Below are 11,948 nucleotides of genomic sequence, written 5' to 3'. Positions count from 1 at the left end.
GTACATGGCTGGCGCCTTAGCCACTTGAGCCACAGGTGCAGAGCCTGGAGACTTTATCATAACTTTTCTTATATGCTATTCAATTAGTTTATATCATTGCACATAGGCAGATACCTGAGGAATCCTCAGGATAATAAAGTCTCAGTCACAAGTCATGGGTTTGCCAAACCAAAAATAATCTCATGTCCAATGCCATATGGAGGAATAGTAAGGCAAACTTGAATTGATCACAAATTATTCTATAGGAACTCAGTGGAAAATTATTATAAGGAAATAGCTGCATATATTCTTTTTCTTGTGCCTATTAGTGATGTTATCATTATGGGTAACTATAGCTTATGAGTTAGAAAAACACAATATTCTATGTAAAATAAGAATATTTAGCAAACTTGTTTGTTGTATTGCTAAGCTTTCTGATTTAAAAATTAAATGCTTGAGTAAAGTTTAGCTTTGTATTTCTGTGGTCAGCGCTTCAAAGTTCATTTGCATCTCCTAAGACTTCAGTTTCAACTCAAGGATCAACCTCCACAAACAGATAGTAAGTTGCCAACCAACTCTAAGGTTTTGATCTTCACTAAACACCCATCTTTGAGAATGGTTAACAGAAGCACACCATACTCATTTGTTATTTGACTCTCCTCATTTCCTCTGTAGATCAGAGCTTGGCCTTTTCTCAAAACACATGTGTTTCTGGAAAACTGTAAATAAAAACCAAGAATAATTGCAAAAGTCTTTACTTATTGTTAATTCTCACAACTTTAGCCATATTCCATAGCCTGTATCTCTATTAAGCGTTTATGTACACAGAACTGAGTCCAAATTTGAAAGTTATATTCATATGAAAACACTTTATCATCTCTCATCTCCAAAATATCTTTCTGATGTGGGGGAAATGCATACACACACACGTTTTGATCAAGAGGTTAAGATTTGCAGGATTTTGTCCTCGGAATAAGAATTTATTCACTTATAAATACATAAAGTTCTAGACCTTTTAGGACACTTAGTATAAGGACTTCATATTGCTCTATGTTATATTTTAAAGTTTTTGTGTGTCTTAATGTATATTTATATTTCTTTTACACATTGTGTTCCTCTGAACATATTATATGTGAATTATTACACATTTGAAGCCTGAAAAAGAATTCAACTAACAGATAGTAATAAGATTTTATCTGATACAAGTTTAAAATTTTTCATTCTCAATCAAGTCTATCAACCAGAAAGCTTACAACCCATAAGAGAAACAAACGGTATGATTTCCCTTGGACTCTAATCCTCTAGAAGCTAATACATATTTAACTGTATCTTTCAAATGCAGCATTACACCTTATGTAGAAATATTTTAACTAGTCAAAAGTAGGAGTTATTTATATAAGCTTTCCATTTGGACCATTGAGTAGAAGGAAAAGCCATCCATTATAGTGAAAGAAGATAGAATATAGAACCAACAGACCTTAATCCTATACCTAGTTTATGATTAAGAAAATAATTTTAATCCATCTAACTAATATTTGCAGATTTACAAAATTAGAATGATAATATCTTCTTTATAGACATCAGCCAATAATATATGAAACTGATAGTAAGAATTGCTTTAAAAATGGTAGTTACCCTTACTCAACTAGCAATTTTTTAAGGTATTCATTTTTCTGTAAAAATTGAACTCACGTAGATATAATTAGTCTCATTTATTATTGTTATATTTTCATCCAAACATTCCATACATTTCCACTGCAATCTACTCTCCTAAATCCTGTTGCTAGCCACTGGAATCACAGCTCCTAGCAGGAAAAGAAGTCTGCCCTCACAGAGTTACATTCTAGCAGAATATAAACTGTTGAAGACACAAGTAAATGTCTCTGCAGTCATAGAAGGGCGGTTGAGCAAATGAAGCAGGGTGAGGGACTAGTGTTGGGGAAAGGGGGGACATCTCTGAGCAGCAGCATCTGAACAGATGGTGAAAGGAGGAGGCCTGAGAGAGAAGGGCTGAGTCACAGAGAAGGGCAAGAAGAGAACCCTGGGCAGGAAGAGCCTCTGCTTTCAATCTACCACAGCAAAGCTTGATGGTTGGAGATGAATGGAGTCCAGTTTACATTTAAAAAGATTTTTCTAGGCAGCTACTGCAGGAACTGAGAGGAGAAATATGGGGGATCTGTGGACAGTAGAAGAGCAGGTGGGAAGATGCTGATATAGACAGTTAAGGGAATAAACAAAGGAAATAAGTAGATTTTTTAAAACATATCATTATTGGGCTTCTATTTGTTCCAAAGCTATTTTCTATATATTTCATGTGACAAATCCTGTTCATGGTTCATATCCTTAAAGATAAGTGTCTGTGATTGTAATTCTCTCCGGTGACTTTCCTTGCAGAACGTTCTCCTGGACTATATTTACCAGGAAGGAGTTCTCTAGGTTTCAAAAGTATCTGTTGGAACCTGCCTGTGTCTTCCCCAGTTCATGAGATGCAACTTTTCTTAGTAGGATTACAACACATAACAGCCTCATTCGTGAAGCACCTAATGAAGGGTTTGTTCCCTGTGTTCCCTTGGGTGTTCAAGAGGGTGAGGCTCAACCAGGTGTTCTAAAACAGAACTTGGCAAATGGCCAAGAAGACAAATTTAGCCCCCTGATTTTCAAAATAAAGCTTTATTGGGACACAGCCATACTCCTTCTTTAGGTATTTTGTATGGCTGCATTCATACTAAAGGGCCAAGTAGAGTAGTTGCAATAGAGACCTATGGGCCACAAAACCATAAAAAGTTGGCTGACCCCCCACTCTAAAGGTTTTCTAATCATGAAGCTTCCTGATTTTATGATTTGACAAAAAATGAGTCAGAAATAAGGTAAGATCCATATTCATTTACCACCTGAAATAATTACGAGAGTAGATATGATATTCAACATTTAGTTTTCATAATCTTTTTCTTTTCTTTCCCCTAAAGCTGACAATCAAAGTTTAACCAAAACAACAGAAATACCAGGTAAGTTAATTTTATTTCTCTATGTTCATGGCTAAAATTTCAAGAATGAAACAAAGTAGATCAGTTTGAGGCCAGGACGAAATATTACAAGGGACAATATTACATAGTGACTAAAATGTTTAGGAGCACTTGGGTTTTAAAAACCCATACAGGCCTTTGTCAGATTCATAATAAGCAAAAATCTCCCATTCTGAGGGCTGCCTGTTTGCTCTTGTTTGTGGTACTCTTAGTTAGGCAAAAGCTTTTTAGCTTGATCAAGTCCCACTTATTTATATTTGGTGTTGCTGCAATTGCTGGGGGTAGGGGTGGGGAGTCTTCCTCATAAAGTTTTTCCCTAGGCCAATATCTTCATGTGTTTTCCCCCACACTCTCTTCTAGAATTTCTGTTTTGTGTCTTAAATTTAAATGTTTTATCCAATGAGAATCAATTTTTGTCAATGGTGAGAGGTGCAGGTCCAGTTTCAGTCTTCTGCATGTGGATAGCCAGTTCTCCCAGCACCACTTGTTAAATAAAGATTCTTTTTCCCATTGCATGCTTTTGTTAGGCTAATCAAAGATTAAATGACAATATGTGGCTGGGTTCATCTCTAGATTCTGGATCCTATTCCATAGATCTGTGTCTCTATTTTTGTGCCAGTATCATGCTGTTTGGATTAGTATAACCTTGTTATATAACCTGAAGTCTGACAATGTGATGTCTAAAGATTTGTTTTTACTTCTAAGAACTGTGTTTGCTATTCAGTTTTTTCTGGTACCATATGAATCGAAGTACTATTTTTTTCAGGATCTTTAAAGTATGACATTGGTGCTTTGATGGAGATTGTATTAAATCTATAGATTTCTTTGGATAGCATAGACATTTTAACAATGTTGACTCTTTCCAGCCATGAGCATGGTATGTGCTTCCATTCATTGACATCTATTTCCTTTCTCAAAGTTTCATATTCTCTTTATAGAGATCTTTCACGTCTTTTATTACATGTATTCCAAGGTATTTCATCTTCTTTGGTGCTACTGTAAAAGGAATAGAGTCTTTGATTTTTTCTCAGTCTGACAATTTTTGTCATATACAAAGCTACTGATTTGTGGGTATTGATTTTTTAACCTGAGACACTGCTCTACTCCTTGATCACTTCTAAGAGCTTTGTAGTTGAGTCCCTAAAACACTATTATACTCCAGTTGGGGAGTAGAGGAAAGTGGGAGGGGGAAAGGGGAGGATGTATGGCAGAAGGAGGGAGGACATGAGGCAGGATCTCACCTAATGTGCACATTGTGAATATGTAAAACACGCCCCCTAAGTGAGGGGCTCTCCTACAAATGGAACTTTACCCAGGAAGTGAGAACAATGTAACCTAAATATTGTACCCTCATATTAATTTGAATAAAGTTTAAAAAAAATAAAAAATAAAACCCATGCAGATTGGGAGAACGTACAGGACATGCCTGAATGCTGTGACTGAGGTGAATAGAGCCAAGTCTAGTGAATGTACAAAAGCTGTGGAATCATCCCATGCCCAGAACCCAGTGTTCTTGGTCTGTTTCTGTTGTCAGGGTGCCCTCTCCCAGAAGTACAGAGTGTCTTCTCTGTAATTTCTAAATGAGCCTGGTCCTGGCATCCACAAAGATGATGTTATAAAATATAGTTAACAATCTAAAATGTTATGATTCCAAGAAGTGTTCATGACTTATCATCACTTAGTTTTAAAGTGAATGAATTTTAGATGATGGAGCAACAGGAATTGAAGATCATCGGTCAGGGAAAATGACAATGTTGTCTTCCTGCAGTCTTGAAATCATAATTATATGAGGGATTTTTATCTTCCTCTATCTTACCTGTTACATACACATATCACAAATCTCATAGGTTGTCAATTCTAGTCACCTTTGATATGTGTAAAATGTGAAACAAACCTAGAGGATCATGTAACTTTAAAAAAAATGGGAAAAAATAAAAATTATGAGTGACTTTAATATCCTTTTCACAGTAAATGTCCCAAATAATCAACTCAGTCTACCTTCTGCCTCCTGTGTTTAAAGGTGTTGAAATAAATTATGTCTTGAACTTTTACTTATCTTCTTCTACATATCTTATTAATAAAAAGGTTATTTTAATATTGATTTCCTTCATTAAACCTCATCATCGTACTTTTGATTATTTCTATTTTAAAAATCTAGAGGTGGGCATTCACTAGGAAAAACAAACAAAACGAAACCTAAAAACAGTGCATCCAGACAAAAAGGGCTGATGCAGTTCCTGAGAGGTGTCCTCCCCCTCAGCTTTGTGGATTGACTATGGAGGATAAGTGAAAAGGGATGAACTGGGAAGCTGCAAAAATGTCAGCTCCTTTTAAGAAGGAACTAAAATACTTTTCATTTTGTTTAAAGGAATTGTACTTATAAAATGTGAACTGTAACTATAATTGCTTTAAATGTAATAAAAAGCTCATTGAGGCTATTTTAATTTTTTTGAGTTTATAAATATAAACTACTTTTTGTAAAACAGATTACGGAAAATTTATTGGAATAGTGGACTGGAAAGAAATGAGACTGGTCCTATAGGCTACAAGAAAAGTCAGTCTCATTTCTGTACATTCAAACTTCAGATGGGTAGTTTTTATGGCTAAAGACTAAAGCCAGCTGGGTTCACCATTCCCCAAAACATGAATTAACACATTTGTTAACAGGATATTTTTATACTTCTTTTGATGACCCTAATAATTTCTTTATTCAGATTGAAGACTTTTAGTCATATATATCAAAGATGTCAAAATGCCAAGTTTGTGAAATACTTATTCATAGAGTCAAGGTGGGGCAAATTATTAAAATAATTGGTATTTATTTGTTTTAGGTGGGACTTGACATACAGTTCCACCCACAGATGAGGCAGCAGCTCTGACCCCTGGGGACTATCAGCCTTGGGCACTTTGGAGCAGCCAATTCTCCAACTGTAGATAAGACAGCAGCCAGGCCCAGGGGTTGTGAGCCTCTGACACATAATAGCAGTTGTACCCCCACCCCCACTGCCACAGCTGATGCAGTGTCTATCACCAGGGATTCCCTCACAGGCTGCACTGACCCCCGTAGATGTGCTTTCTGAGGGTGAGTGCATATAGCACTGTAAAGCCCAAAGATTCAGCACCTTGCTTGAGCTGTGTCACACTGCCTGAAAAAGAATCAAAATAATGACCTCAAGGAACTCAGTGAAATATAAGAGAATACAAATAGACAATTTAATGAAATTATAAAAAAGAAAAGCAATGATTTGAAATTTAATAAAAAGATGGATTTCATAAAAAGAACCAGACAGAAATCTTAGACATGAAGAATTCAAATAGTGAAATAAAATATACATCATAGAGCTCTAATAGCAGACTAGATCAAGCAGAAAAAAGAATCTGTGAACATGAAGATAAGTCTTTTGAATGAGAAATACTGAAGACAGCCTATGGACTTATGAGGCACTATTAAGTGAGCAAATATTTTTACTTTAGCATTTACAAAAGGAAGAGACAGAGAAAGCTTATTTAATGAAATAATTGCTTGCCTAGTCTTGGAGGACATATGGACATTCACATTCATGAACCTCAAAATTTCCTAAAAAGATACAACTCAAAAGGGTCCTCTATAAGGCACATTATAATCAGAACTAATCAGAATTACTATCAAAAGACAAAGAGAGAATTTTAAAAGTCACAAAGGAAAAGTGTCAAGTTACATATAAGGGACTTTTCATTAGACTATTAGTGGATCCTTGAACTTGTAGGCCAGGAGAGAATTGGATGATGTATTTAAAGTGCTAATAGGAAAAAAAATGTCAGCAAAGAACACTATGCCCAACCAAGCTATCCTCCAAAAATGTAGAAATTAATAAAGTATCTCATAGATAAGCAAAAGCTGAAAGAATTTATCACCACTAGACCTGCCACACAAGAAATGCTTAAGGGGCTGGGCGCCTGTGGCTCAAGCGGCTAAGGCACCAGCCACATACACCTAAGGTGGCGGGTTCGAATCCCCAGCCCGGGCCCGCCAAACAGCAATGATGGCTGCAACCAAAAAATGGCCGGGCGTTGTGGCGGGCGCCTGTGGTCCCAGCTACTTGGGAGGCTGAGGCAGGAAACTCGCTTGAGCCCAGGAGTTGGAGGTTGCTGTGAGCGTGATGCCATGGCACTCTACCCAGGGGGATAGCTTGAGGCTCTGTCTCAAAGAAAAAAAAGAAATGCTTTATGGTGTTCTTCAAGTGGAAATGAAAGGATAATAATTGCTAGCATGAATACATATGAAAGTACAAAGCTCACTAGTAGAGATAAATACCTAGTCAAATTAAGATTACTACAATACTATAATGGTGGTGTGTAAATCGTACATATCTCTAGTGTGAGGGTTAAAAATCAAAATAGTTGAAAATAACTAAATCTACAGTAAGTTATTGAAGAATACACATTATAAAAAGATATAAATTATGAAATCAAAAACACAAATTGGGAGAGGATAGGTAAAATTTCAAAGTTTTGTTATGTGATAGAAATTAAGTTGTTATCAGCTTGAAATAGTTGATGGTAACTAAGATGTTTCATGGAAGTCTCATGGTAACTACAAAATAAGAAATTACAGCAAGATATATAAATGATAGAGAAATAAATCAAAGTTTAACACTACCAAAAATTACCAAATTATAAAGATAGACAGACAGAAAGAAAAACAAAAGAGTTATGATACAATCAGAAAACACATAATAAATGGCAGTCGTAAGTCCTTACCTATCAGTAATAACCCTGAATATCAATGGGCTAAGTTCTCCAATTAAAATGCATATGGTGGTTAAATGGGAACAAAAAGAGAATGATATCCAACTATATGAACTATATGCTACTTACGAGAGACCCACTGAAGCTTTAAGGACATATATAGGTTGAAAATGAAGGTATGGGTATATAGTCCATGCAAATGACAATTAAAAGACAGCAAGGATGGCTATACTTATATCTGATGAAGTATACTTCAAGTCAAAAATTTTCATAAAAGACAAAGATCAGAGATGGAGAACAAAACACTGGTTACCAGGGACCAAGAATTATACTGTATCTGGGATCCAGGCTAAATGAGTGGAGTTTTACTGCTGTTGCCACAAAAACAATAAAAATGGATAACCATGTGAGGTGATTAATATGTTAATTGCTTCACAATAACAATGTTTCTACTACCTATGGGATCTGACAATTTGTTCATGAACTCATCCTAGAAAAAAATGCTATATATCTCATTGCTGAATATCACTGTGGTCACCAGATGGCCAAGAGGATTATTTCAAAGGGGATTACCTTAAAAGTAGTGATATTTAGCAATGAGGTATGCTGCATTTTTCCTAGGATGAATTCACAAGCTAAATAGTCAGAACTTGTGTATACACATATATGTGCCATAGCACAATGTTGTATGCCTTAAATATACATAATGAAATTTATTTATAAATATAAACACATTTAATTTAATGTAAAGCAATAAAAAATACAGTGACAGTAATGTGAAAATGATTGAAGTCTGAACACATGTCCATTTATTTTATTTCATACAGCAAAGTAGTATGCAGCAGAGAGCTGTGTTTAATTATGGTTAACATGAAAAATTTATGTGCACTTTTTAAAGCATGTAGAAACTGTAGCATGCCTGGTAAGGCCTCAAATTTGGTATGATCCCCTGCTAAATATGCAGAATGGTATATTCAATCAAGCATCATTAACCAAGACATTCAAGAAATATTCATTTTGTTGCATGTAATGCTAACTAAGAGTTATGAGTGATGCATAGGACCTGCCATTAAGGAGTAGGTAAGGAACACTAGTCAATATTACAAATAACTATAATAACTCTAGTACTCATATAGGTGTAAAGTATAAGATATGTAAGATGACCGTATATAAGATCAGAGGAAAGAGAGATTTTTATTTCTTTCTTTTTGCTGTGGTTGTGGTATTCATTGGGTAAGAAAAAGCAGTTTAAGAATGATGCAGAAAGGGTTCAGGAAAGAAGTGACCTTCTAGTGCCAAATTATTCTGCCTACCCATTTGTCTTTCTCTGAGTTTAGAACTAAAGAGAAAATGAAAAGATTCACTAAAAAGTGATAAAGGACTATTTATTCCCAAAAGATATATGCAGACATTGCATGGCCATTACAACAAATTTAAGCAATAATAGATTTCACTTTTCTTTGGCCTTATCATTTTCTGACAGGCAGGCAGATCTAATAATGTGTCCTTGAAAATGAACCTTTTGATTTCTTTAATTAGGGACATCAGCCCTGAGCAAAAATGGACCAAAGTGCCTCAATGTATTGGTAAAAAATAAATAAATAAACAATTTGACATTAATTTTCTAGGGGAAAACAACTATTTTCCAGATAAACAGAACCAATAGGGTGTGTGTGTGTAAGCTAGAGACTTAGGTGAGCTGATGGTTTAGTTCCAGCCTGAGTCCAAAGACCTGAGAACCAGGTCAGCTGATAGGATAAGTTCCAGCCCAGAAGTTGTCAGGCTCAAGGCCCAAGAAGATTTAATGTTTCAGTTTGAATCCTAAAGCAGGGACACCAATCTTCCAGTTCAAGGGCAGTCAGGCAGAAGTTACATCTTTGTTCTATCCTGGTCTTCAACAGGTTGGATAAAAGGCAACAAATTAGGGAAGACACTCTACTTTTTTCAGTCTACCTATTGAAATGTTAATCTCACCCAAAAACAGCTTAACAGAAACACTCAGAATAATATTTGAAAAAATATCTGGGTACTCTGTAGCCCAGTCAAGTTAACACATAAAACTAATTATCACAACAACCTTCCTATAGTGACTAGTACAATTTATGAAAGATCTTATTGTACTTATCTTCTTCAGTTTCCTTAACTATTTTCAGAGCCTAAGTTGCATTGTGGAGATCAAATCTGATAGAAAAGCAAAAGCCAGAAGAGTCCTTAAAAGTCCCCAAAAACTTGACCACTGGACTTTGGAAAATAGAATGCTCTATCCTTTCTGAGCATAACCATTCTTTTCAGCATTCTACATCTGGGTAGTGGCTGCTGATCTCTAGGAATTCATATAAAATGAACCAGGATGATCTCATACCAGGGGTTATTGGTCTGAGTTGTCTAACTGAATAACAGCATCTTGACACTGATGTCCATTTAGAATCCACTATAGCTAGAAATGTACAGGAAAATAATATTTAGAGTTTCATTTTTAACTTAAAATTTTGTGATATACAGGAGAATAAAAGATCTGACTTATGAAATGAGAAATATATCACTATGTATGTGGTAGGGTTGGCCATAACCCTCCACTTAGGAAATTTTACAGATTTGGGGTATGACTAAATGATTTCTCGTCTACTTACAGAGATCTGCTAAATTTCACATAAGTGCCTGCACTGATCTACACTGAAAGGTCATAGAAACTGAAGGTCTTAACTACTGTGCTACCCTATACTCAGTATAGGAACTAGCACATTTCAAGGGTATTGCTAAGGAGGTATTGGTCCTATAGTGAACTCTACAAAGTAATTTTATTTCCTGTGTTAGGAGTAATTCTGTCTGTCTCCTTGAGTCTATCTGCATGGTCTGGTTTGACCTGTTGAAGGAATGAAGTGTTCAGTTTGTTATAATGAACTTTTTTTTTTTGAGACAGAGTCTGTGTTGCCCTTGGTAGAGTGCCATGTCATCATGATAGGGGCCTAAATTGAAAATAGATTATATTTTATGTAACAAAAATAAAAGTCACGTCCTTATAACTCATTCATACTGAAATGCCACAGCTTAGGCAGCATAAGTTGGGATTGATGGCACAGACTGTACAGCCTGCATTCAAATCCTGGCTCTGCCACCTACTTGCCATGTGGTTCTGGGAAAATTACTTACTCTCTCTGGGCTTCAGTGTCCACATTGTAAAATGCAAATATTAATAATACAATAGTTGAGTAAGTCAACACTTATTAGATACTTAGAAAAGTGTCTGGCATGTAGAGTTCCATGAAAGTTTGAAAATAAAATCCTTTTTAATATTTTCATATCCATATTCATATTGGTGGAGAGGTGAGAACATTCTGAAGATTTCAAAATGCTCAGAATAAATTTCATTGATCTAGTTAATAATGATGCCATATGCAAGTAAACTTACTTAAGATCTGTTGGTTACATGGCATAAGGGAAAGGAAACAGCAAGAGTTTTGAGTCATACTTGGCCTATATTTTAGTCTTCTTTTACTGTCAGACATGTTACTTTATCTCTGAGCCACACAGTATCTCTCATCTTTAAAATATGGGATTAAAAAATATATGCTTAAGAATCAATGAACATAGCACATATGGAATTAACTAGCACAGCATCTCATTTGTTCTTTGTATATTATATACAATTTTCTGAAAATTAATAACTTAAAATCACAAAATAAAAATACTTTCTCTTTATTCAACATGTATTTCTACAGTTATCTAAAGTAAATAAATCTCCATTCACAGTTATTATTGGGTTAGAAGATGTTTATATCTCAGATTAGTCACATCATGGGCCCAAAGGAAATTTGAGATAAAATATTTTTTGCACTGCTGTAAGAATAGAGCTAGGTCAGAATGGCAAGGTCTGAATAGGGCAGGAATTAATTTTCATTATGTGAAGGCAGACAACTGTTCCTTTGATATTTGGCCTGTGAAGTAAGCAGGGAGTGCCACTGTGAGTGCAAAGACACACCAGTAGGAAGAAATCATGGATTGACAAGACTTAAAATCTTTTTTTTAATTAAATCATTGCAGTGTACATTAGTACTATCATGGGGTACAGTGTACTGTTTCTGTATACAATTTGAAATACTTTGATCCAACTGGTTGACATAGCCTTCATGTCTTTTTCTTAATTATTGTGTTAAGACATTTATATTCTATATTTAGAGATTCACATGTACCCTTATAGGATGAACCATAGACGTGATC

At 35.4% G+C, this 11,948-nt stretch overlaps 1 protein-coding gene across 1 annotated transcript in view; it reads left to right on the top strand.

The window, feature by feature from the left end:
* Positions 1-11,948, top strand: part of EMCN (endomucin) — a 96,900-nt gene that overhangs the window by 61,601 nt on the left and 23,351 nt on the right. Inside the window, exon 5 of the mRNA XM_023517045.1 lies at positions 2,946-2,984. Coding sequence (XP_023372813.1) covers positions 2,946-2,984 — 39 coding nt within the window. The remainder of the gene's footprint in view (positions 1-2,945; positions 2,985-11,948) is intronic.

Source organism: Otolemur garnettii, unplaced genomic scaffold, assembly GCF_000181295.1.
Source record: "Otolemur garnettii isolate 467f Iridium unplaced genomic scaffold, OtoGar3 scaffold00103, whole genome shotgun sequence".
In the NCBI taxonomy this organism is placed as follows: Eukaryota; Metazoa; Chordata; class Mammalia; order Primates; family Galagidae; genus Otolemur; species Otolemur garnettii.
Note: the sequence above shows the minus strand (reverse complement) of the source record. Positions and strands in the feature narration are given on the sequence as shown.